The sequence below is a fragment of the Nelumbo nucifera genome, chromosome 7 (genome assembly GCF_055504915.1).
Source record: "Nelumbo nucifera cultivar China Antique chromosome 7, China Antique-T2T, whole genome shotgun sequence".
NCBI lineage: Eukaryota > Viridiplantae > Streptophyta > Magnoliopsida > Proteales > Nelumbonaceae > Nelumbo > Nelumbo nucifera.
The window spans coordinates 24,418,409-24,444,923 of NC_142655.1; the positions used below are offsets into that span (position 1 = coordinate 24,418,409).

The following is a 26,515-nucleotide window of genomic DNA, read 5'->3' on the forward strand; positions in this document are numbered from 1 at the left end:
AGGCAACCGATGACTAGCAATGGTCAAGATTGAACCAAACGGGCGAATGGCAAATCAGCAAGTCACAACCTACAACCGGTCACCGGTGATGGCAGCAGGCAGCAACACAGTGTCGTGCGGCGGCTAGGGTTCTTCACCTTCTCACTTTCACTCTTTTAGTTGTTTAGAAGTTAGAAGAGAGGAAGAGTCGGTGGTATTCGGACTCCACTTTTTAGTTAATAGAAGATGGGGGAAGAAATATTACCGGTGACATTGTTGAGTTGTGAATGGTTGAATGCGAGGCAATCGATGACTAGCAATGGTCAAGATTGAACCAAATGGGCGAACGACAATTCAGCAAGTCGCAATCTACAACCGGTCACCGGCGATGGCGGTAGGCAGCAACACAGTGTCGTGCGGTGGCTAGGGTTCTTTGCCTTCTTCTCACTTTCACTCTTTCAGCTGTTTAGAAGTTAGAAGAGAGGAAGAGTCTAGGGTATTTGGACCCCATTTTTTAGTTTTTACTTTTGTTAGATAGGACCTCATTTTTAAATATATAATTTTAGACCTATGTAATTAATTAAACTACATTATATTATTTTAAAACAAAATATTAAAATGGGGTATAAATGTCATTTTATAATAATTATAAAAATAATATCTATATATATATGAAGGGCCAGATTGGATCGGATCTTTTTCGGATCAAATTAGGGGGTTATTCGAATTCAATATGAATTCCAAACGGATCCAATTTTGTGATCCGGTTTGATTCGAAAGTCCGAAGAGGAGGGTATCTAAATCCGCTAATTTCGGATCGGATCGGATTAGAATCTGATCCATTTGCACCCCTATAGCTTTGTTCCTCTCTACTATACCAGTAGGGTTCCACTTAGTTTTGAATGCCCATTTACATGAAATTGCTCTTTTTTCTTCTAACAACAATACAAATTCCTAGACTCCATTTGTAGCCATGAAGTCTAGCTCATTCTTCATTGGCTTCTAGCCAAAGCACAAAGTTTGAACCATCCATGGCTTCTTGAAAATGTGGTGCTTCTCCTTATTCTAGAAGATCTACAAGGAGGTCCGAATATTCAGGTTTAAAAATGCCTTCTTAAACCTCATTAATAGCCTCAAATTAGTTGTGATTTTTAGTTGTCTCAAGGAGTGTTACTTCCCCATGATTGGGGAGTTGTTGTTCCATTTTTCATACAAGTAAGACATAATCTATACATGCAACAACACTTGTCCCACTTGGTTGAACTTTAGGAAATTTTCACCCACTTTCCTCATGATCCCCTAGAAATTTAGCATTTTTGGCTTATACCATCCTTAAGGCATTATTAGGATAGCAAAACATATATCCTTTTGACTTTTTGAAATATCCTATAAAGTATCCACTTATGGTTTTTGGTTCTAATTTCCCAACTATGGGTTGTATACCCTTTCTTCGGCTTTATAACCCCATATGGGTACATGTTTTAGATTGGGTTTCTTTCCAACCAACAATTCAAAAGGTGTCTTAGGAACCAATTTTGTTGGAACCCTATTTAGTATGTATATTGTAGTTTTAAGTAAGGTTGCAAACGAATCAAGCTCTCAATGAATAGTTTGGGCTTAAATTCAATTAGGCTCGATTTGAGTTTGGTTCTAATTAAGCTTAAATCGAGTTTGAACCTTGGGGTATGCTCGATTAACACATACATACATACATACATATTTTTATATTCTATATAATATACGAATATACTATATATTATAAAAATATTATATATATACAATATACAAATATATTTAATTTCGAGCTTTTGAGCCAAACTTGAGCTCATTAAATATTTAATCGAACCAAGCTCGAGCCAAAAAATATAGTTCGAGTCAAACTCGAACCTAGTAGTATTTTAGTCAAGTCGGGCCAAGACATGCCAAAGTTCGGCTCGACTCAACTCAATTGCAAAAAAAAAAAAGGAGATAGCACCAGGTTTTGCCGAAGACAATTGGGCTTTAGGGCCTTCCAACTTTTGTCATTCGAGTCTCAACTTCTATCTACCATAGCAGCCATCCAAGCTTTTCATCTCTTGCTTTCTCTTTTATTTCTCTCTGTCTCTTTTTTATTTTTATATTTTGAGGTGTTTTTTTGCTTTTCATTTGTTCTTATTCTAGTCTTTTGAGTTTTTTTTTTCTTTTTTGCCCACAAGTAATAGCAAAAGGGTTTTTTCTTGTCTAATCTCATTTCTAGATTTAGGATTTTTAGTATTTATAGAATTAGTCAAATTTGAATATTCAATATTTTAAATGAATTCAAATTCAGTTTACGTTTTTAAATATATAATGGAATATCAAATCAAATTCGAATCAGCTACTCTTTAATCAGAATCGAATACGAATATCATATGATTCAATTCAAACTCACTTTATTTACAGGACTATCTAGTAGGGGTGTCAACAGTATTCAAAAATCTGATTTCAAATTCGAGATTCAACATAATTGAATTGAATTCAAATAATTTAAATATCATAGTCGGTCAAATTCGGATATGACCTTATTCTATTCAATAAATATCCAAATTCAATTGATTATTTAATTATTATATATGATATATAACATATTTAAATATTTTATATAATTTATAAATATATAACAATTAAATTATATAAACAATTTATATATTTATGTACTTTATATAAATAAAATATTTATTTTATATACTTATTAATTACCTAAAATAATTAATCGATCAAATTTGAATCAAATTAAATATTTGAATATTTAATGAAATTCAAATTTGAACGTTGATTTTCAATATTTGTCGGATATCGAATTTTCTAATTGGATTTGAATTAGAATATTGCCTGATTTGATTCGTATTTGATCCGTTTACATCCTATGCGCTTTGGGTTTTAACAAAGTAAGACCCACCTAGTTCAAGTAGGATGAGTTCCTATTTAATTATCAATGTTTTATTAGTCAGCATTTAATAAATTAATAATTATCAATGTTTTATTAGTTACTGTTTAATAATTTCTTTATCAACATTTCTAATAGTTAGTGTTTAATAATTTAATTATCAACATTCTATTTACATTTTTCAGTTAATTAACACTATTGTTTTCCTATTAAAAGAAAAATTACAGTAAAATAGAAAAAATAAGATACAATGAATAACAGTTAACCAAATTATTGGTATCTATAAAAATACCAACTATTAATGAAGTATCATATAAATTATAGTTAATAATTTGAATAATCAATTTAAATTTAAAAATCTTTGTAATTAAAAAATTAAGTAACATTAATTATAATTAAATAACTATAATTTAAAAATCACTATTATGGACCACTACAGTAAATATTGGATATATAAGAAAGGATATATCTGCTGAATTGAACTCATTGCAAGGGATATCATCAAGGATTTCAGTGCAGAGTCTGGATCTGCTGACTATGACACATTGCTGGCCATGCGCATCCAGTTACACATCGAGAATATCGGTGTTTTAAAGTATAATCAATGCGTCATTCCTGATGTGAGTGGCCTGCAATGTGTAGTGTTCAGTAGATCCGAACTCATTGTATATGATATTTCTAAATCTTGTATTTGCACTGGATATACTTGTATTTTCACACTCTTTCCAAACTAAGCAGCATAAGGATTTCAAAAACACACACCTAATTAAGAGAGGGATTCCAAAAATCACTAAGTGTAGCACTTCATGATTTCAATTCTCTGCAAATCAATGCAATGGAACTTTTCCTTCTAAAGCCCACCAATGCTTGAATTGTTCTCTCTCATTTAACAAACACATGCACCAAGGATTAATGGAATTAATTCTGCTGAAGGGCCAATTCCATTTTCACCCCCCTTGAATTCCATCTATGAAACACAACTTCATAGCTTTACAAACCCTTGTTTCTTGCCTGTTTTTTCTTTCCATGGCTGAATTCATCATCATCTGTACCTATCCTATCCTATAGGGGGAATTGAAGGATATATCAAACTGAAACAAAAAGGAAGAAAATTTGTACAGCGCTAGCGCTAATTAACTGGAATATATAGTAAAGTATACATACATATCTCTGTACATCTCTTCCCTGGATCGACCAGAATAATTAAATGTTGTGCTTCATCCTACTAGTAATCCATTGTTTCTCAAGTTCAACGATTCTTGAGATTCAATCATGCCCCACACCCGGGTCTGTTGTTGCACCACCAAGACAGAAGACCCACCCTTGAAATCTGGGCTAGCAAGTACATCACCAATTCTCCCTATCTCTGGGCACTCACTCCATTCTCCAAGCCCTGGCATATTCTGCCACTCTGCATGGTGTCTCCCCACCATAACCAGGTCGTAGCAGTTCTCCATGGATCGAATAATATTGATTATCTTTGCTCCATCTTTGACTAATTCCTCTGAGAACACAAGCCTCTCACTAAGCGCAGCGTTGTGTTTCAATTCATTCAACATTTCATTATCAAGGTTCCTGCTTCTGGCACTGCTATAGATGACATGATCAGATGCAGAGAATCTAAGCACCGTGAGCCTTGTCCGTGGGTTCTCCGCCATACGCTCGGCGTATGCCAGTGCTTCTCGGTCGTCGGCGCCTCCGAAGAACAGCACGGCGACATGGTATGATGTGTCGGACATGGGCTTAGACTGTCTCAGGTAGGAGCGATTAATGAGCAACCCCACGGAGCAGGGAGCCTTGTCAAGCACATTGCAGTTCAAGTTCCTTAGCACACAGGATGACTGCACTGACCGCTCGTAGAACCATTGCTTGTGGAAGGGCATGATTATCAGAGACGTTTTCTTCTCCAAGGCAAGCGAGCATACATCATCATGCATTGTCAAGTAAGGTGCAATCCCCACGTAGGAATGCACACTCACCATGTCTAGGTTGTTTTGCTCAAAGGATTTGAAGTCTTTGAAGATGCGCTCGGAGGGGCTAGACCTCGAGGCCTCCTTCTTGCGTGGCCGGTAGGCGACGAGCAGCGACGAGGCGCGGCCGATGAGCTTGACAAGGTGGAGAACATAGACACCTATGGGGCTTTCCTTGGTTGGATTGGAGGCCTCAAGGAGGTTGATGATGGCGCGAACATTTTCATGACAATGGACGCAGGCAAGTATTCGGAGTTCTGCATCGCGTTCGTTGTGCAGGATGGTCCTTCTCTTGTAGGCTGTGTATCTCTTGGAAGGGTCATAGAGAAACCCTACAAGGGGTGACACGACCCCTGTTATAAGCACCACTGAAATAATCAAAATGGCGAAAGATTGATCGCTTAATACCTGCAAATGATCAACATATATGTCTAAATATTAATTAATTAGAGATATATAGTATTCCAAAAGCTACAGAAGATGTTAGCTTAAATTTGTAGCTCTTGTTTGTTTCATTGTATAAGGGAAGCGAAATGTTTTTTCTATTTGAAAATTTTCGATTATCTTTCAGCCCCTTTCAGATGGTGACCGATGCAGATGCGCCCCGCCCAAAGAGTTGATTATTTATCTCCTCTTTTCATTTGTTGGAGTAAAATTACAGACTGATGTAATGACCGGATGAAGAAGTGAGATAATCTCATGCACAATTAGCTTTCTCTTGGTACGTACACAATTTTTTTTTAGCACAGGGAAACAAGCAAACTGATTGATGGAAACACTTTTGAACCTCCATTTTGAGTGTTAAATCTACAGTTAATTAACGGTGATTGACTTCTGCATACTGATCCTGATCCTGCTCATGAGGCTCTACCTGGGGAACTTTTTATTTTGAAGAAGAGAAAGAAGGAAACAGTCAAGGAAAGAGTCAACTAATCTCATGCACAATTAGCTTTCCCTTGGTACCCATTTATTTTGAGTACGAGGAAACAAGCAAACTGATTTGTGGAAAGTGGAAACACTTTGAACCTAAGGGTGTCAATGTACCTGTTTTGGATTGGACCCCGTTCAGTCCAAAACCAATTTGGACGGATTGGATGGACCGACAAGATATATTGGATTGGACCTGATCCGTCCGTAACAAATTTATATTGGATTAAGCCAATATCTGGTATATAAGATAAGAATATGTGTGTCAATGAATTGGGTTTGGGTTGAAATCGATCTAAATCAAAATGAATTTGAACAGATTGGACGGTCTAGACATTGAATTAGACCGGTCCAAATTGGTCCAAAACATTTATTGGATTGGATTGTACCTGGTCCATTTATAATAGACTCACATTGGACCGGATCGGACCAATTGACACCCTATATGAACCTCCATTAATTTTGAGTGTCAAATCTACTGTTAGTGGTAATTAACTTCTACATATCAAATGTTCCTGCAGAAGCTCTATCTGGGGTACCATTTAATTATTTTGAAGAAGAGAAAAAAAAAAGGAAAAAATCAAAAGGAGAAAGGAGTGAGCTAATCTCATGCGCAACTAGCTAGCTTTCCCAAAAAAAAAACCGAAAAAACAAAACTTTCCCTTGTTACCCATTTTGTTTTGAGCACAAGGAAACAACTAAACTGATTTATGGAAGCACTTTTGAACCTCCATTTTGACTTTTTGAGACTGCGGTTGGAAGCGGTGTAAAATGTTACTGATGTAAAAGTCCATCAATGACGTTTCACACCGAACCGCTTGAAAATGTGAATCATTGAGCATAGAAAAATATAGTTTTTACATCGACAATCGATGTAAAAACCTTATCACAAGTGTTGTTTTACATTGATTTACGATATAAAATTCCACTCAGTTCAAATTCAAATGCCGATAAATCTGAATCAGAGTTAAATTTTATATCGATCTTGATTTACATTCCACACTGGGTACCACTTATTTTGAAGAAGAGAAAGAATGAGAGGGGGAGAAGAGTGAGCTTACTTTAACGTCCATCCACGCATTAAATATGGCGACTTCAACTATGCCCTTGGAGTTCATAATGAGAGCAAGTGAGAAAGCATCACGAAACGGCATCTTGTAGTAGAGAGGAGGCAATATGGTTCCTATGATCTTTCCCACAAACGCCACAAACACTATCGACTGTATGATCCACATATTCTTCAGCTTCTTTATGGCATAAACATTAGTCCTCAACCCACAAATGGTGAAGAACATGGGCACAAGCAGCACCGACACAAAGCAATCCAGCTTCTCTGCTAATGCATCTCCGAGGGGAGGTCCGTTCGGTATAACCAGGCCTAGCAGGAAGGACGTCAACAAAGCATGTTGTCCGATGAACTCTCCGATGTATCCAAACCCCATCACAGCGGTAAGAAACGCAAATATGTAGATCTCTTTCACAGTTTTCCCTTCTGGGGTGTTTCGGATTGTCCACAGCGCTACCGGGCGGATGGCAAACAGAATCACCATAATCAACGTCACGTTGGATAACACCGAGTAGATCGATGTGGATACAGACTTGGTGGTGGCGATCCTTTCCGCAAACCTAAATGTCCTGAACGTCCAGCTGCATATGTCACAGATGATCGAAGAAGACGTAGCTATGCGACCCACCTCGGAGTTGTGGATGTTGAGCTCTGCGAGGAAGATGGCAATAACTGGGAAGGGAGACATGGAGAGAGTTGCTGCAATGTGAGTAAGCAACAGTTGTAAATCATCGTCCATGGCTACGAAAACCTTGAGGATCAAAGCTGTACTCCCGGCCATTGCGTAAGGAACCAGGAAACCTAATGTGCCTATGGCAAAGGCCAGTCTTCCTGATCTCAGTACTCTGCCTGGGTCCATTTTGATTCCGATTTGGAAGATGAAGAGCACGAAGCCGAAAACTGAGAGGGTGTCGAGAACGGTTTTGCCCACCGTCGGGAACAACGCTTCTGCAAACCCCGGGCTTTTCCCAAGAACTGAAGGACCTAATATTATACCACCCTGCCGGATAGGAAACCATCGATCACCACAGATACAACGAATAATTAATTCAAAGCAGAACAGAAATGAAAGCTTGACTATAATCATGTTGAGGAGGAGGGAGCTTACGAGTATCTGAGAAACGATCATGGGTTGTCCCAGAGGCTTGAGTATGATGTAAATGCCGTGAGTTATTGTTGAAATTAGAGAGAGCTGCGTCATTAGGAGAGGTGTTGAGAAATGCAGAGGGTTATCACCTAGCCATATGCCTCTTGATGTAATCCTATCGGAAAAATGACACACATATTTCTCAGCAAATTCTTCGTTTCTTGGGTCGTCGTCGCCACCAGGAATTGATTTCTCCATGGCTGATCGAATTCCAAGTTATCTTTTCATCGTCAGATAGTTCAGAAGGAAAAGCCAAAAGGGGATACAGAGGAGGGAGACAGAGGCAAACAGAGAGAGAGAGAGAGAATCACAGGATTGATAGGTGGATGGACATGCGAGAGAATTGGGAAGGACAGCTGCAACTAGGGACATGTGGACGACATTGGAGAGTGGAGCCAATGGAGGAGGAGAAAGGAGAGAAGCCTCCCACGCAAATTCTCTCAACCAAGACATTCGGTTTCTCGTATAATATTTAGAGTACTTAGCCAAATATCATATCTTGTAATAAAACTTAGGCTCAGTTTGGAAGGAGGGCAAATACAAATATGAACAATACAACTACATACAAAACTGGTCTAACGTCAATACAATACAAATAAAAATGTAAGGTTTTGCACTATTTGTACTCCTTTCAAACTTGAGTCTAACGTCAATTAAGAATGCGAAATTCCACAGTCTGTAAGTTAAGCCATATTGATAAACCAAGCGGTGCAAAATTCCACAAATTTGAAAATCCACAACTCACTCAACACAAACATCATCATTGGGTGGATGTTAGAAAGTTATTTAGGCTCTGTTTGGAAAGAGTACAACAAATATGTACAATACAATTACGTATAAAATAATACAAAATATAAGGTTTTGCTTTTTACATACCCCTTCCAAACTGAGCCTTAATGTTGTTTTGCCCTCTACATACTCCTTCCAAGCTGAGCCTTAATGTTACCACGAGGGTTGAGGAACTGCTAAATGTACCCTGGTTTTCAAACTATTTAGATATATCTTGTAAGATAACGGCCTTATCACACAAAGAGGCCATCTGTACGTTAAAAGTAAACTTTTAGGGCAGTTTATATTGATTATAAGTGTATGTATTTTGTATATGGCAATTTTAGATAATGATGATGATGATAGTAATATTATGTTTTCAAAAATCTTTAATAAATTCTTTTATATTTTTTGTGTATAAAATTAATTTTTATTGGTTATTCTTATTTTTGTTTGATGTGATGAATGTATGATATTAGAGATGTGTCCAAATGTTTTCTACATTAAGAATTACAGATCTTGCTCAAAAAGTTAAGACATTGATCCACTGCCAATTGAAAAATAATTTTGTTTCTCGTTTGGTTCCAAATTTTGTATTTTATTTGTATAATCTGTCAAAAAATTCTTCTTTAATTATTACATTGTTTTTCTTTAATATGGTTTATGTGGAATGTTATAGATATGCCCACATGTTTTTTACACAATTTATGTTTTTTTGTAATTTTTTTTATGTTTTTCTTTTTTTTCTAATTTTATTTTTTAATTATGACATTAAGGAATGACATATTTGACATGAAAGGTTGAATTGTTGACCTACCATCAAATTGGAAAATAGTTTCATAGGTTAATTTTAAATTCTGTGTTTCATTTTCATCATCAATAAAAAAATTCTTGTTTATCATACTTGTTTTTATTTCTTTTTTGTACTTTTTATTTGATGACTATATACTGTTAGAGATGTGCCCAAATTTCTATAAAATAGGGAAAGCCACAATTGCATTTTTTGTGTCAATTTTAAATTTTAAATTTCATATTTATGATACTTATTTTTCTTTAATATAATTAATATAAAATATTAATGAATTTCTGCATGTTTTATTTTTTGTGTTTTTATCTTTTTTTTTAAGGTTTGTTATTTAATTCTAACATCAAGAGTAGACATATTTGACCTAAAAGGTTGATCTATTGACTTGTTACTATATAGGAAAACAATTTCATTTTTGAGTCAATTTTAAATTTTGTATTTCATTTCTAATATCAATAAAATCAATTATTATTTATTACACTTATTCTTCTTTAATATGATCATTAATATAAAATATTAGAGATGTGCTCAAGTTTTTCTATATATATTTTACATTATTGTATTTATTTATATTTTAAACATTTTATCAATTTGACGGAGATGGTTGAATTGATTAATCGCATAAGAAACATTCTTGCATGGTCCTCCTACAAAGATCAATCATTGCAAAAACTTTGCTCACATGGCATTCAAAATATTTTGCATATATGTACGCTAAATTCATGGAAGATGTTCCCCATTGTCCGATTGGATTCCCATGTCAGTGTGTAAGTAGCATTTTTGCTTGGAGGGCATTGTTTGGTAGTGATTCTCAAGGGCATATTATTTTGTATTAGAGTTATTATTTAAGTCCATGTTTGAAACTAAAAATTAGGAAATCATAAAAAAGGTGAGTACTGATTTCAAAAATCGATTTTTTGACGATTTCCTAAAAATCATCAAAATAACAGAAATTCCAACGCCAATCACTACCAAACAATTGTTCAGGAATGTAGTGATTTTGAAGAAATCATCATGGATGACAAACATACCATTAAACGGAACTGTACAGGAATGTAGTGCCCTGATTTCATGGCACTTTTATCCTCAGATGTGAGAATTGCAGAGATCGATGGACACTACTTCCCTAGCTTCCAAAGTAAGAGCATCGATGTGGACGTTATCCAATAAGAGAAAAAAAGAAAAAATAAAAAAATAAAACAACTCAGTGCTCTATTTTCCTGTTCTGTTTCAAATAAATTCCGCATGACGTTTGTTTCAATATTATTATGTTATCCCACGCCGTCCTTGTGGGATACTTTTCCATACTTTACCTTTGCACGCAAGACGCACCAAATTGGAGTGGATGACTGGATGAGGACCCAAACCCCATTATCAGCACTGAAGGTGCTTTGTTTCTGTTGCTTCAAACTTCAGTTCAGACTTCAGAGTGGTGCTCTGCAGCTTTGTTTTTGGTCGGAAATTGCTTCAGAAGGTTCATTGATGAACCTTAAATCTCTTGATCTTTCACATCAAATTGCCTCTTCTTCACTTTTGAGCAACCATCTGCTGAACCGATCATCGGTCATCGGTCTGTATACATTAGCTGTCTATATTCTCTGAACCACCAGTTGTGCAGTAGTTTAGTTTTTTCCCCTCTTTGACTCGGCCACGGCTATGGATAAAGTCTTCCTCTGTCTTTTGTTAGCTCAGGCGTTTGTGAGGTTTGCATTCATTAATGCAGCTCCTGAAAGTGCTCTCATCTTAGATCTTCCTGGTTTTAGCGGCACTTTTCCTTCCAAGCACTATTCTGGGTATGAGCACATTACTTCACCTGTTTTGTTTTATTGAGTTTGAAATTACTTATGTGTTTTGTTTTTTTGAGTTTGTCTGACCTGGGTTTTGAAGGTATATAACAATTGATGAGAGTCATGGCAAAAATCTGTTCTACTACTTTGTCGTTTCGGAAAGGAATCCATCTGAGGACCCTGTTGTTTTGTGGCTTAATGGTGGACCGGGTTGCTCTAGCTTTGATGGATTTATTTATGAACACGGTAATCATTATTTTACAGTCTTATTGTTTTCTAGTAATTGTTGAAGCTGTACCACTGTTTATCTGTCAAGTGTGAAGGAGTTTGATGCCAAATAAGCAATTCCTCTGTCCATCGAGTCATTCATATTCCTAAGTTTTTGAAGGCTGTTCTGTTGATTCAGGAAAATTGGTGAAACTCCCTTTTACTGTTTAAGTCTTCATAGTTTGATGATGACACATGAAGAAAACAAATTTCTGATTGGAATTATTTATTTGCGAATAAGCTATATTTGGTTTTGCTTTTGGGCTGCGTAATCCAAATCTCATTTCGCATAGCTGAGGCATGCTGAGCATTTCCTTAAACTGGAACCTGGAAATTATTGGGCTGGTTTGGTTTACCCACCCGATTATGTTATTTTAGGCTCAGTTTGGAAAGAGTACAAACGCAAATATGTGTAGTGTAAATACATACAAAATACATGGTTTTGCACTCTACATACAAGGTTCAAAATTTCGTCACGTATTGGGGCGTATCAGCCGATACGTATCATATTGGGGCCCCTCTGATACGCCCCTACACAAGATGTTTCAGGGTCCCACCTATTTCAGTGGGTAGACGAGCCTTAAACCAATCCCCCCTGAACAAGTTTCGAAGAAAAAAACTAAAAAACAAGAAGAGCGAGCCAAGGTACAGCCCAATATGCCTCTACCGGCGTATCGGGCTGTATCAAAATTTTGAACCTTGTCTACATATATGTATTTGTACTCATTCCAAACTGAGACTTAGAGGTGGGGAATTGAAAACTTATCTCTTCTCCTTTTATTTTACTTATCCTGTGGTCAAGTGCCAAGCATTTACTGGGTGAATCGAGGTTGTTGGATTGTGAACAGATCTGACTTGCAACAGTCTATGCTCCAATTTTGCAGGGCCATTCAATTTTGAAGCAGGAAGTACTCCTAGAAGTCTTCCAAAACTCCATCTCAATCCATACAGCTGGTCAAAGGTTTAAAAATTTTGTATTTATTGGGACATTGTTATCTTGTTTCATGAAACTGTCAGATATTGGAAAGTGCTCCATGTTTGGTTTTGATGATATGGAAAGAGAAGAACCCATCTTTTAGGAAAATTTCCCCTATGTAACAATTCGAGCCTTTTTTTTTCTTCTCATGGCTGCATTTCAGGTTTCCAATATTATATATTTGGAATCTCCTGCCGGCGTTGGATTCTCTTACTCAAAGAATGAGTCTGACTACAAAACAGGAGACCTAAAGACTGCATCTGATACACACACATTTCTCCTCAAGGTACTATGCTAACACAATGGTGAAGCTTTAGTAACAAAGATGAATGTGTTGTGCCCTTGGGGTGGAGGGGGGGGGGTAGATAGTGTCCATATTCTTCAAAATTTATAAAAATAGTTGACAAAATATAAATATTAGAAATAATGGGTGGTTGATTTTGTAAACACTTTTTACTGATATAAATCATACATAGCCTTGTCATTGTATCGTATATGGTTTGAGCATGTCAAATGCTTCTATCCATACACATATTTCACACCTTTACTACATATTAACATGGTGCATGTCTAAAATGTACTAATTTCTCCAACTTGGTCTGCAGTGGTTTGGACAATACCCAGAATTCCTCTCTAACCCATTTTTTATTGCTGGTGAATCATATGCTGGAGTTTATGTGCCAACTCTTGCTTCTGAAGTTGTGAAGGGTATTTTGTGCTTTTAAGCTGATTTTGTGAACTGCTTACTTTTTAGAATAGAAACTTCATGCATAACTTTGTCACTCTTGCAGGAATTAACAGTGGATCAGAGCCCATTCTCAACTTCAAGGTATGGCGTTCTTGCCCACCACACATCTTAGTTTGTAATTTAATGATGGCTTAGTCACCTTGATTGGGTTTCATTTGATACAGGGTTACATGGTGGGAAATGGGGTTTGCGATAGTGAATTTGATGGAAATGCTCTTGTACCATTTGCACATGGGATGGGCCTAATCTCAGATGATTTGTATAAGGTGGGTTGAACAACCATTTCAGTCTACTATCAGTATATGCTTTTCTGTTCACCTTCAGAACTATATTTAACCTATTAAAGTAGTTTTTGGTGAAGTTCCTTGTTCAAACTTTATATCCTTCTTTTAAAGTATTATTAGATCATTCCTGGTAAAATTTTTGCAGGAAGCAACAGATGCCTGTCAAGGAAACTACTGGGATCAGGTTAATGCAAGCTGTGAAGACAAGCTTGATGAAATTGACAAGGTAAGGTGTCCAAGTTTACAGTTGTGAAAAATCTTCCATGAGCTCAAAACTCCATTTTCTTTCCTTGAGTGTTAAGGGTTTTTAATGGCATAATTCCTCATTTACATCCAGGATATTGGTGATTTAAACATCTACGACATCCTTGAGCCCTGCTATCACAGCCCAGAGACAACAGATAATGCAGCTGGTAACATCAGGTTACCATCTAGCTTCAGGAAATTAGGTGAGACTGAGAGACCTCTTGCTGTGAGGAAAAGGATGTTTGGTCGTGCTTGGCCACTTAGAGCTCCTGTGAGAGATGGTTATGTTCCAACATGGCCGCAACTCATGAACAGTGGAAGTGTTCCATGCACTGTAAGCTTCTCAAACTAAATTCCTCTTGGTTTCTTGAACATTTATGAGACTGTAGTTCTTCCAAATCACTAGAATGTAGTCAAAATTAAGAAGGGGATCCCAAGATATAAATGGTGTTCTTCACTTCTGCCTTATTCTTTTAGTTATTTAGCACAACATTGCAAGTAAAAAAAATGTAGTTGATGCACTTGATGCATGATTTTATAAGAGTTGTAAGAATCCATAAAGTGCTAAACCAGATAATCGAACTTTTACTTCACTTACCATTTGCAATTTATTCTGCAGCATATATACAATTGTCATTATTGAAGTTAATTTTGTTAGTTGTCTTTTTTTTTCTCTTCTTTTCTTTTACTTTTTTTTTTTCTGAAAAATACTTTACAATTACTATTTTTATCTTTAAGACACTTTCCCATGCCATTATTTAATGTTTCAATACTTGGAATCTCATTTGACAAGCATCCATATTATCTTTTCAATCAATGGAAAAGCTATCTTTTGTTTGTACCTGATGCAGGGCTGGTATGACAAGGGATAAGACTAAAGGGTAATGATGGGTTAAGATGGGTTTAGGGATGATTTTAAAACTAAAGAAAGGATTTATAGGGGGTTACAAAGGTTTTGGTTCAATGCACTAAAAATTGTTTTGCATAGGATGCTTGAAAAGAGAAAATTCAAAAAGTTATTGTAGGGATAGATTTTTTTTAATGAAACATTGTGGTGATGTTTAAAATGATGGGATTGCATTGATTGATTTAACTTGAAGGCATTCTGGGTAGGTTTTGAAGAAGAAAGGACAAAAAGATTCCATTCATGAGAGAAAGTGCTACATTTCCAAAAACTAGGGTTCTGGATGGAGTGTTGGGATGAACTTTTGTAGGTTGAAAGGAGATGAAGGCCTATAAAGAGGCAACCTAATGTGAGAGCACTTGAAGATGGTCTGGCACAAAATAACATAGATGACTGGAATGAGAAAAATTTGGGATTTGATGCAACAGAAGAGAAACATAGCTAAATCGATTTTCCTTTGGGATGTCTAATGAACTCCTTTGGTGAAGAATTTGTGGGTTGTTGAGAATCAGGGAAAACATACCTGAATCAATATCATTCACCACTCTCAGCAGAAGTTATAATAACTCAAATAAACTTAATTCTTTGACACCTAAAGCATTCTATACATATTTATAGACTATAGATCAATAAAAGTCCTAATAGAACTAAGAAACAAAAAATTACATAATTGCTACCATCCTGCTTTGTCTCAAAGAAGTAACCCCCCAAACCAATGTTGCATGGACCAGTTTTTTCAACCATTGTTGACCCAGCCATCTGGACTGGTGACCCGGCCACAATACTTGTTTGGGTCAACATCTAACTGCTATTTTACAAAAGACCATTGACTTGTCAACAATACCTAAGTGGTTGAATCGTTGACCCATCCATCTGGTTACTGGGTTCTTGTATTAGATTTTTTTTTTTTTTTGAATTTTTATGTTGATGACATCATGGGGTTGACCTGTTGGCCCAGAGAGGAGAAAGGTTCAAGTTCCAGGTTGGATTTTAAAATAATAGCATGGACACAGACGTGGATCAGAGTTGTACATGTGTCTCTGATTCAGCAGGATGAAAAACAAGGACTCACGGACAGTCAGACTATAAAAAAGTATAAACTATTAAAATAGTTCATATTTACCATTACATATCTATAGAAAAAGGATTAGAAGTTTATCTATGTTGCTTAATATTGAGAATAAGCTAGTTTTTGATAATGGGTATTTATCATGTTTTGTTTATGGTCTGTTATTTCTTTATAGTTCTTTTATCTCTAAAGGGAAGGATCTTTTTAACTGCTTATATGAATAGAGGAAGAGGCAGCTGATTGCTACTTGTTATGCTTTTCTCTCTGCATCCATGATCTCTTTCTCTTCTTCTCTTTGATCTCTTCTGTTTCTCTTCTTCTATATATAGCTCACAGCCATGCATCTGTACAGCCTGCTGATATCATCTTATGGATATTATAACATCAGCCCTCAAGAAAGTTCTCCAAAACACCTAATAAAAGATCTCCCTGCTCTGATACCAACTTGTGAATCACTTCAAGTTAAGAAGTAAAATTGAAGAAGAGAAGAATAAGAGAGTGAGAAAGGAGAAAAGACAAAATAAGAGGAAGATTTGGGGCAACAAAAGTAAGGCCATATGCCCCATAACCATGATTAAGCAGAGGGTTAAAATTAGACAAGATGAAAAGACAATAATGACCTTGATTACATTCTAGAACATCTTTCAACAGTATTGCTGGTGAACCAGATGACTCTACATCCCTATTACATTCTTGAGTCTATGATTAACTTATTTGTGGTCACTTGATTATCTTGTTGAGTAAAATAATTATTGGATTTGTTTATTTACCCTCTATATTTTCTTAAAACTAGCCATTTAATCAATTACTGTGAAAATGTAGGATGATGAAGTTGCAACTTCATGGCTAAACAATGAAGAAGTCAGGAAAGCAATTCATGCTGAAGAGGTGGATTTAAATACTAATTTATCTCCATTCTGTTATATCATATGCACTTCAATCTTAAAGCAGTTAATCTGTCCAGTTATCAAATATTGCCTATTTACATCAGTGATTGGTGATTTCATTTTTTTTGGCAAAGGTGTTGGTAGTTACTTGGGAGTTATGTACATATAAGATCAACTACTATCATGATGCTGGAAGCATGATCAAGTATCACAGAAACCTCACTTCCCAGGGATATCGGGCTCTTATATTCAGGTATCCTGTCAAGAAAACCCAGTTGTTTTTTGATCAGTAAAGAAGGATAAATTTTATTAAAATGAAAAAAGAGATTACAGCCAGAAGGAGAACACAAACACAACAATCGAAAAGAATTACAAAACTGCCCAGAATAGATTTTGTCTGTACACTCCTTGTTTTGCTAGTGAGTCAGCCATTCCATTTGCAGTACTAATCCAAGTGAAAGTGTAATTGAGCTCCCTTGCTAAACTTTCAATCTCTCGCAAGGAATGCCTATAAATCCAGGGAGCGTTACCTCTGAAACAGGACCAAGAAATCACCAGTTTTGAATCTCCCTCAACTTCCAAATTTTTAAAATCTGCTTGTTTGGCTAGTTTTAATCCCTGCAAAAGAAAATGAAACTCAGCCTTTATGGAGTCACCTGCCCCTATAGGCCCTGAATACATAGCCAGAACTTTGTTTGTTGAGTCTCTGAACACACCCCCTATACCTGCAAATCCCGTATTCCCTATGGAATTGCCATCAAAGTTCAACTTTAACTTATTTGCAGCAGGGGGTTTCCATTCCATCACCATCTTTTCTTTCTTCTTAGTTGAACATGCCACTTCTTTCCAAGCCCGCAGGATATCAGCCACAGGGAAGCTTTGGAACAGCTCGAGTGTTTTTATCCAATGAGAAACTTTTATCTTTACAACTTCCACCAACTCTTCTTTTGGTCTGCACTTGCCATTGAATATTCTTGCATTCCTTTCCTCCTAAATCGTCCATGCCACAGCTTCCCTCACTGATTTCCACATTGTTCTTCCCCTCTTTGTCGGCTGCCTTAGGAAGTTTGGGTTGAAGAGGCTCACTACATCCTGTGGGGAGCTCCACCCGCAACCAAACAGAGAGCAAATAGACTTCCAAACAAAAAGCAATAAGGACAAGTGAGAGAGGGATTCACCATTCGCAAAACAAAGAAAGCACACATGAGGGGAGAGGCACATATGAGGCCTCTTTTGAAGCATATCACAGACTAGAAAAGCTGAATTGAGGTTATCAAAAAGGCTTAATAAGCTTTGACACTCATTATCCCTTAGACCTCTCTTAAACCCAAAGTCACAACTCACAATGGATTGAGATAAGGCGATGAAACTTGAGATAGGTCTCTTCTTATAGTCAGAAATCAAGTAAAGATTGGGGAAAAGAGAATAAAAAGGAGAGTCACCCCACCAAAGGTCTTCCCAAAACAGAACCCTGGAACCACAACCCACATCATATCAAATGAAGTTAAGAAAAGTTGGATATACCTCTTGAGTTGCTTTCCAAGGAGAGTTCAAGGTAGATGTCAGAGTGACCTTTGCATCCTAGCCATTATCCCTTAGCCCATGAGTGCTTTCAATAACATTGTGCCATAGCCTGTTTCTTTCCAATAGAAACCTCCAAAGCCATTTTCCTAGCAACGAAAAATTCCTGTGAATTAAATTCCCCAACCCTAAACCTCCCTCTTCTTTTGTGTTGCAAACTTGTTCCCCTTTACTAGATGGTCTCTCTTTTCATCCTTGGGCTCCTAGAGAAAGTCCCACATAAGCTTCTCTAACTCCCTTGCTACCCTCATCGGGACTCTAAAAGTGGACAAGAAATAAATTGGGAGATTCGCTAATGTTGCTCTAATTAAGGTTATCCTTCCACCAATGGATAAGTAATTTCTCTTCCACAGCCAATTTCTTCATAAATCTCTCCACCACTAGTTTCCAGAAAACCTTTGATCTAGGGTTTCCACCCAAGGGTAAACCTAGGTACTCTAAAGGCTATTGTTTGATCTCACACCCCAACATCTTTGCTATCACCCTTAGACTTTCATCATCCAGATTTATTCCTGCTACACAACTCTTTCCCCAATTTATCTTCAGAGTGGAGACTAATTCAAAGGAACTAATGACTTCTTGCAGATTTGAAGTAGATTCAAGGTTGCCTTCCTCACAAAATAAGATGGTATCATCAATGAACTACAAATGAGTTACAACAACCTCCAAGCTTCCTCACAAAATAAGATGGTATCATCATCTTGCTTAGGACATCTGCAATTAATGCGAAAAGGAAAGGAGAAAGGTGGTCCCCTTGCCTCAATCCCCTTTTTGCTGGAAAGTAGTCTCTTGCCACACCATTAATCAGAATCAAATACTAGGAATGGCAGTGGGGCGGGGATCATGCTCCCCGTCCCCGACCCCGACTCTGAAATTAACCCCCATCCCCGTCCCTGATCCCCGTCGGGGATAAAATTTGTCCTCCATCCCCGATCCCCCCCGATGGGGATGGGTTCCCTGTGAGGACCCAAATCCCCGAAATGTTTTTAGATAACAATATTTTTTTTTAAATAAATAAAAAATTTAATTTATAAATAATGTTTTAAATATGTTTTGATATATATAATAATAATAAAAATAATATATATATAACCGGGGTCGGGGTGGGATGGTGACCTCAGTCCCCATCCCCGACCCCGACTGGGGATTCCTATTAACCCCCGTCCATGTCCCCGCCCGCCAAAGCAATCCCCATCCCTAGCCCCATCGGGTCGGGGAAGTCGGGTCGCCATTAGGGATGGGGAAAATTGCCATCCCTATCGAATACTGTATAGACCTTAGACAACTCTTCATCCACTTCCTCCACCTCTCCCTTAACTGCTAACCCAATTGTTTTTTATTGTTAGTTTTATTTTAATACACACTACCAATATTTCCTTGCTAGCAACAATATCTTCCATCTTAATGGCTCTAGGTCTATGCATGAATGCTAGCTTACTTATCCCAAATAATTTAAGCTTGTACTAGAGCCGAAGGAGAACATCCAGTTGGAATATATAAATGTTTATCTTATGAGTTAACCATGTTACTAGATGAAATCATAGTTGTCAAGGCAACGCCTAGGTGACACACTGACACCTAGGCAACAAGGTGCCCTTGGAGGCTCACCTCGCCTAATTGCCAAGCAGTTTTGTGCATTGTGTTATAACATACTTTTATATTCTTAATTTTTTGATATTATAATTATAAAATGGATATTATTAAACTAAAAAATTCATTTTGTGCATTTATATACTGATTTCTTTTTATTATTTTCTAATTTGTTAGGGTTTAATCAACAAAAGGATTGCTAAATGTTGCGTTTAACCCTCAAAGACTTCGGAACCTGAACCAATAAGTAAGGAAGAACTTAAATTTTGTCTAATCAACACATTATCTTCTTTTCCTATAACAAAATAGGGGTTCAACACCTATATTTTTTTTTTGAATTTTCTTTTCTTTCTTCCTTTTCTTATGATTATGTTGATTTTCTATTCTTTAACATGAAGTTTATACTTTTCTTATGAAAATTGTGGATAATCATTAAGGAAATATGGTTATGGAACCTAGGTAACTACCCTAAGATAAATGTTTTTTTGCTTAAAAAAATCCATCGCATAGGTGATGTCTGGTGCCCACCTAGGCAACTAGGTGATAAGGCACCCCCCCTGTTGCCTAGCCTTGCCTTGGTGCCTTGAAAACTATGGATGGAATCTATTTCAGATGCCATACCATGCTTTGGGAAGAAGAATCTGAGCCAAATATCTATATGGGCAATAGCTAGACTTTTAAGAAGTATGACAATTGTTGTAATGTGTAGCAGCCTAGTGGGGGCATTTCTGCCTTTTCCCATTGTATTTGTTATAAGCTGTCGTGCTAAGTATAAATACTAACTTAGGTGCTGCCAGCCACTGATTTGAATAGATTTTCTTTTCTCCTCTCTCTTTCTCCTTTCTTCCTTCTCTCCCTTCTCTCTTCTCTCTTCTCTCTTCTCTCTTCTCTCTTCTCTCTTCTCTCTTCTTGTTCTATCGAACTACATGGTATCAGAGCACTGATCTGGGAGCCTTCTCAAATCGTGTTTTCTTTCCTTTTTTGGAAATCTTCTTTTGATTGAAGACTCCATCACATTCTTCATTTGGGCACAACCTTCAGCCCTTGTTTTTTTTTCTTTCTTCTCTCTTGGTCACTGTACCAAGAAAAAGGGTATGGTGGCAGCCGAATGCAGTAAAGGTTCTCTCTAGATCTGTGGTGGCAACCAAATGTAGTAAGGTGTTTTTCTGGGTTTGTGGTGGCAGCTGAGTGCATTAAGGCTTTGTTTTCCGAGGTTTCTCTATGTGTTGTTGGTCGTGGAAGCAAGGTATGTACTGTTACATTCATGCGTAAACATTTGACCACTGTGAATGTCACAGTTTTGAGGTTGTAGGGGCTGGTTGTCTCCTCCTCTTATAAACTGAAGTGTTTCAGCTAAGAGTTATTGACCTACAGTCCTGTTGAACCTATTTTTTGGAGCCTTCTTATTTTTCAGAAGAAAAAATCCTCTATCTCATATTGGTTTTTTGAGAAAACAGCAGTAAATTTTTTTTGTGGAAATAGCTGAGAGGGTACTCAGATATCTGAAGAAGTATCCAGGAACTGTGTTACTTTTCAAGAAACATGGTCATATGAAAGTGGAAGTCTACACAGATGCAAATTGGGCTGGAGCAGTTGATGATAGGAAATCAACTAGTGGATATTGTACCTTTGCTGGTGGAAACTTGGTCACTTGGAGAAGCAAAAAACAAAGTGTAGTGGCTAGATCTAGTGCTGAGGCCGAGTATAGGGCCATGGCACATAGAGTTGCTGAAGTACTATATGGGTAAAGAATTTGATTGGAGAGTTGGGCCTCTCTGTTAATTGCCCGATGTCTCTCTACTATGACAACAAGGCAGCCATTAATATTGTAGCCAATCTAGTTCTTCATGACAGGGCCAAGCATATTGAAATTAACAAGCATTTCATAAGGGAGAAACTTGAAAAGGGGGAAATTTGTACTCTTTACATCAGTTCCAAGGAACAACTAGCTGATGTTCTTACAAAGCGTCTTTACTATTTGTGACATAATGAACTGTGTGACAAGTTTGGCATGATTGACATATATGCTCCAACTTGAGGGGGAGTGTTGTAATGTGTAGCGGCCTAGTAGGGGCATTTTTGGCTTTTCCCATTGTATTTGTTATAAGCTGTCGCCCTAAGTATAAATACTAACTTAGGCGCCGCCAGCCACTGATTTGAATAGATTTTCTTTTCTCCTCTCTCTTTCTCCTTTCTTCCTTCTCTTCTTCTCTCTTCTGTCTTCTTGTTCTATCGAACTACAACAACTTCATTATTTTTATTAAAATCAATTAAGGTTCTGAATATGCAGTTTAAATTATGCTTGAGATCTTAATCTTCAAATTTAACACCTGATTAAACAATTGTAAGCCCTATAAGGAGTTCAGAAAGAGATGTTCTATGCATAAGCTTGCTTATATGACATGAAATGCATATTTTATTATTAATTTGACTGATATGAAGATCTGGACGTTATAGAATACCATATATGAATAATTAGCAATTATTATGTGATAATGAGAAAACAAAGTTGTGGACTAATGTCTGGCCTCTTGACTACAGTCTACAAGAGAAGGAAATAACCTATCATCTATTTGTGTAGATAAAAGCTTCAATACAGTAACTTGTAAAAAGTTAAAAGAAATTTCAGGGATCATTTTCATGGGAATTTGGAATTACTAACTGATTTTCAAAACCAAATCAAGGTGCAATAGGCTGTATTCTTTGTCTATGTAATTAGACTTCCCTTGGCCAGATGCTTTTGACTCTTCAAATACATGAAAGTCCTGCTCAAGCTTCATAAATAAATTTCTCAATAAATTAATGCAGATCTATTAGTAGGTGCTAAGAAGCTGCTCTTCTGTTTAGAAAGCTTATCTATCTTTTAGAAATCCATACTGGAATTCTGTTGAGTAATTTCAGACTATAATTGGTCATCAGTGGAAGGGGAATAATGTTCTCTTGACAGTTTTCAGACTGACCACACATTGTAGGTTTTTTGGTTTTAGGTGTTTGCACTAAAAAATGGATACATTTTATTCTTCAAGACTTACAAGTTCCTTTAGGTTGCTAGCTTTTATAGATTGAAAGAACTTTAGAATGATATAGTGTCAGCAAAGCTGATCTACTAGTATTTAAACTTGAGAAGTTATGTAAATACCCCTATTGGCATATATCTCAGAATTTCCATACTACCCCTCAAGTGGAGCATAGATATCTATCATGTCTGTAGGTTTTCAAGACTGCTATTCAGTCTTGACCACTAAGAGATTTCAGGTTCGATGAGAAGAGAGAGTGAAGAAGAAGTAGAAGAAAGAGTGGTGAAAGAGTAGAACACAGATTTTGAGGAGAAGAACAGAATGTCAATATTCTGCCGCTGCCACTTTAAGTTAATATATATAGGTTATGCTAGTTACATGAAAGGACATATCTGCCCTTGGTGTTTACATCATAACTGCTAACAAATAACAAACAATATAAAGCTGAAACTAGAAATAACCACAGCTGTGACTAGATACATTCTACCCTACGGACAGAGTGGGACCACAGCTGTGGGGCCCACATCAATGTCCTCTACATTCCCCCTCAAGTTGGGAGTATATGTTCATCATTCCCAACTTGGATAGATCCGTCTCTAGCTTCTTTCTTGATATGGCTTTAGTGAGGATGTCTGCTAGTTGCATACTGGATGTGATGTAAGGGAGGCATACTTCTTGAGATGAGACCCTCTCTCGCACAAAATGGCAGTCAACTTCAATGTGTTTGGTTCTGTCATGCTGTACTGGATTATGTGCTATATTAATGGCAGCTTGATTATCACAATACAACATCAGGGGCTTCTCATACTCAATACCCAACTCCTCAAGTAGAGATCTTAGCCATAGGATTTCAGCCACTCCATTGGCCATGGACCTGTATTCTGCTTCAGCACTTGACCGGGAGACAACACTTTGTTTCTTACTTCTCCAGGAGACAAGGTTTCCTTCCACAAGGGCACAATATCCTGAGGTAGACCTTCTATCATCAACACTCCCAGCCCAATCTGCATCAGTATAGACCTCCACCTTCATGTGATTGTTGTTCTTGAAAAGTATACCCCTACCTGGGCATCTCTTCAAGTAGGCTAAGATTCTTTCTGCCGCAAGAAGATGTGTGGTTTTAGGAGAATGCATGTACTGGCTGACAACACTAACAACATAAGTAATATCTGGCCAAGTGAGGCAGAGATATAGGAGCTTTCCTACCAGTTGCTGGAACATAACTTTGTCTTCAAGAAACTCCCCACTCTCGGCACTAATCCTGTGATTCTGTTCAATTGGTGTATCTGCAGGCTTGACACCTAACTTTCTAGTTTCTGCCAACAGGTCTAGGACATATTTCCTCTGAGATATAAAGATTTCCTGTTTGGATCTAGTAACCTCAATACCCAAAAAATACCGGAGTACACCAAGGTCCTTCACCTCAAATTCTTGGTGAAGAAGCTGTTTAAGAGACTCAATCTCATGGCTATCATTCCCTGTGACCACAATATCATCAACATATACTGCCAGTAGTGTCAAAGAGGACTCCACCCTCTTGATGAATAGGGTATGATCTGACTGGGCCTGTACATATCCAAACTTCACAAGTGCTAGTCTGAATCTATCGAACCAAGCCCTAGGTGACTGTTTCAAACCATACAAAGCCTTGTTGAGCCGGCAGACCTTCTTTCCTATTTCTGCATCATAGAATCCAGGAGGCAAACGCATGTAAACTTCTTCCTGCATATCTCCATTCAGAAAGGCATTTTTCACGTCCATTTGGTATAAAGGCCAAGTGTGACTTGCTGCAAGGGACAATAAAACTCGAATAGTAGTCATCTTGGCTACCGGTGCAAATGTCTCCAAGTAATCTATGCCATAAGTCTGTGTAAACCCTCTTGCAACTAACCGAGCTTTATACCTCTCAATAGATCCATCTGCATTATGCTTCATCGTAAATACCCATTTGCATCCAACTGGTTTCTTTCCTTCTGGCAAATCAACTACCTCCCAGGTGTTGTTTTTCAATAGGGCATCCATCTCAACTTGCATTGCATCTTTCCATTCAGGGACGGATAGGGCTTCTTGCACTATTCTTGGAATAGGGACATTGGAAATGGAGCTAAGGTAGGACCTGTAGGTAGGAGATAGGCGATTATAGGATAAAAAATGGGAAATACAGTGGGCTGTGGATGTGGCACAATGTCGTTTCCCTTTACGGACTGCAATTGGAAGGTCAAGATCATCTGTAGGGGAAGTCTCTGTGGGCTCTGGGACTGAAGTCTTTGGACCTGGAGCTGCAGATGAGATTGGACCTGGTCTAGACTGCTGATGATCAGGATCAACCTGCCTGCACCGCCTGTGATAAACCCTCAACTCTTGATCCCTCTAACCACCCTCACCATTGCAGCTTTCCCTCAACTCCTGATCCCTCTGACCACCCTCACCATTGCAGCTCTCATCACCCAATGGAATAGGTAAAGGAACTGCCTCGCTCTCACACTCTCCCCCTGAAGACAAGAACTCACACCCCCACTCTCACTACTTTTCCCCTGAGGGGCAACCCGAGGATAATAGGGTGTTCCCTCAAAGAAAGTGACATCCATGGAGACAAACTTCCTCCTGGAGACTTTGTGTTTGTGCATAACCAGGGAAGATGCATTTGGAGGCTTTGTGTTCGAACTTGGAAGGATGGGGTCCAAGAAGCTGAACAAAGCAAGTGCAACCGAATGTCTTAAGGGGAATAGAAAACAAGTCCTCACGTGGGTGTAGAAGCAAAAAAGGAGATTGCATATCAAGGACCCTGGAAGGGACCCGATTAATAAGGTATACTGCCGTGAGGATAGCATCCCCCCAGAAGCGAATAGGGACATTGGAAGTAAACATGAGGCTTCTAGCCACTTCCAAAACGTGCCTATTCTTCCTCTCGGCAACTCCATTCTGCTGAGGTGTATGAGGGCAAGAGCTCTGGTGGATAACCCCATGATGAAGAAGATAAGATGTCAATGATTTAGCAAAGTATTCCTTTGCGTTATTAGATCTGAGAACTTTGATCTTGGCATCAAACTGGGTTAGGATCATTTGGTGAAAATTTTGGGTCAGGGAAGGTACCTCATCTCGTGAACGCATGAGATAAACCCAAGAAAAACGAGTATGGTCATCAACAAATAGCAAAAAGTATCTGTACTCACCCATGGAAGGGATATGATAAGGCCCCCAAACGTCAGTATGCACAATATCAAAAGAATTATCACTCCTTTTATTACTCAATAAATAAAACTTTCTACAATGCTTAGCAAACTCACAACTTTCACACTGTAGCTGAGACAACTCAATAGACTCAAATAAAGTAGGAAACAAACTCTGTAAAGATCGAAAAGACAAATGACCTAATCGGTTATGCCAAAGCATAACCGGACTCGCACTCTGAGAAACAAAAGACAACTTCTCTACTAACTCTCTTTGATGGAACCGCTCCCCGAGCAGATAGATCCCATTCGTCTCACGGCCAGTCTCAATCACCTTCTGCGTCTCCAAGTCCTGAAAAACACATCGGTCAGGGAAGAAGGTTACTGAGCAGTTCATATGCTTGGTAATATTACTAACTAAA

The 26,515-nt window shown here is 37.7% G+C and overlaps 2 protein-coding genes across 5 annotated transcripts in view; one reads left to right on the plus strand and one right to left on the minus strand.

The window, feature by feature from the left end:
- Positions 1-3,988: 3,988 nt before the first annotated feature.
- Positions 3,989-8,452, minus strand: LOC104593492 (cation/H(+) antiporter 15-like). Its single transcript, XM_010253365.3, has 3 exons — positions 7,956-8,452; positions 6,843-7,847; positions 3,989-5,262 (listed from the first exon to the last, which is right to left on the minus strand). The coding sequence occupies exons 1-3, from the start codon at positions 8,190-8,192 to the stop codon at positions 4,102-4,104; spliced, it is 2,403 nt and encodes an 800-aa protein (XP_010251667.1). The 5' UTR covers positions 8,193-8,452; the 3' UTR covers positions 3,989-4,101.
- A 2,345-nt stretch (positions 8,453-10,797) lies between these two features.
- LOC104593491 (serine carboxypeptidase-like 20) overlaps positions 10,798-26,515 on the plus strand; it is a 31,579-nt gene continuing 15,861 nt past the window's right edge. Inside the window, exons 1-14 of one of the 4 annotated variants that reach the window (XR_016078559.1) lie at positions 10,798-11,137; positions 11,255-11,360; positions 11,455-11,600; positions 12,506-12,582; positions 12,761-12,883; positions 13,203-13,305; positions 13,389-13,426; positions 13,510-13,611; positions 13,775-13,855; positions 13,967-14,209; positions 16,671-16,736; positions 16,870-16,988; positions 18,902-19,061; positions 20,084-20,153. Coding sequence is in view for 1 of the 4 variants with exons in the window: in XM_010253364.3 (XP_010251666.1) it covers positions 10,921-11,137; positions 11,255-11,360; positions 11,455-11,600; positions 12,506-12,582; positions 12,761-12,883; positions 13,203-13,305; positions 13,389-13,426; positions 13,510-13,611; positions 13,775-13,855; positions 13,967-14,209; positions 16,671-16,736; positions 16,870-16,988 (1,421 nt within the window). In the remaining 3 variants the exon portion in view is untranslated. The remainder of the gene's footprint in view (positions 11,138-11,254; positions 11,361-11,454; positions 11,601-12,505; positions 12,583-12,760; positions 12,884-13,202; positions 13,306-13,388; positions 13,427-13,509; positions 13,612-13,774; positions 13,856-13,966; positions 14,210-16,670; positions 16,737-16,869; positions 16,989-18,901; positions 19,062-20,083; positions 20,154-26,515) is intronic. The other 3 variants (XR_016078560.1, XR_734583.3, XM_010253364.3) reach the window with 3 other exon arrangements.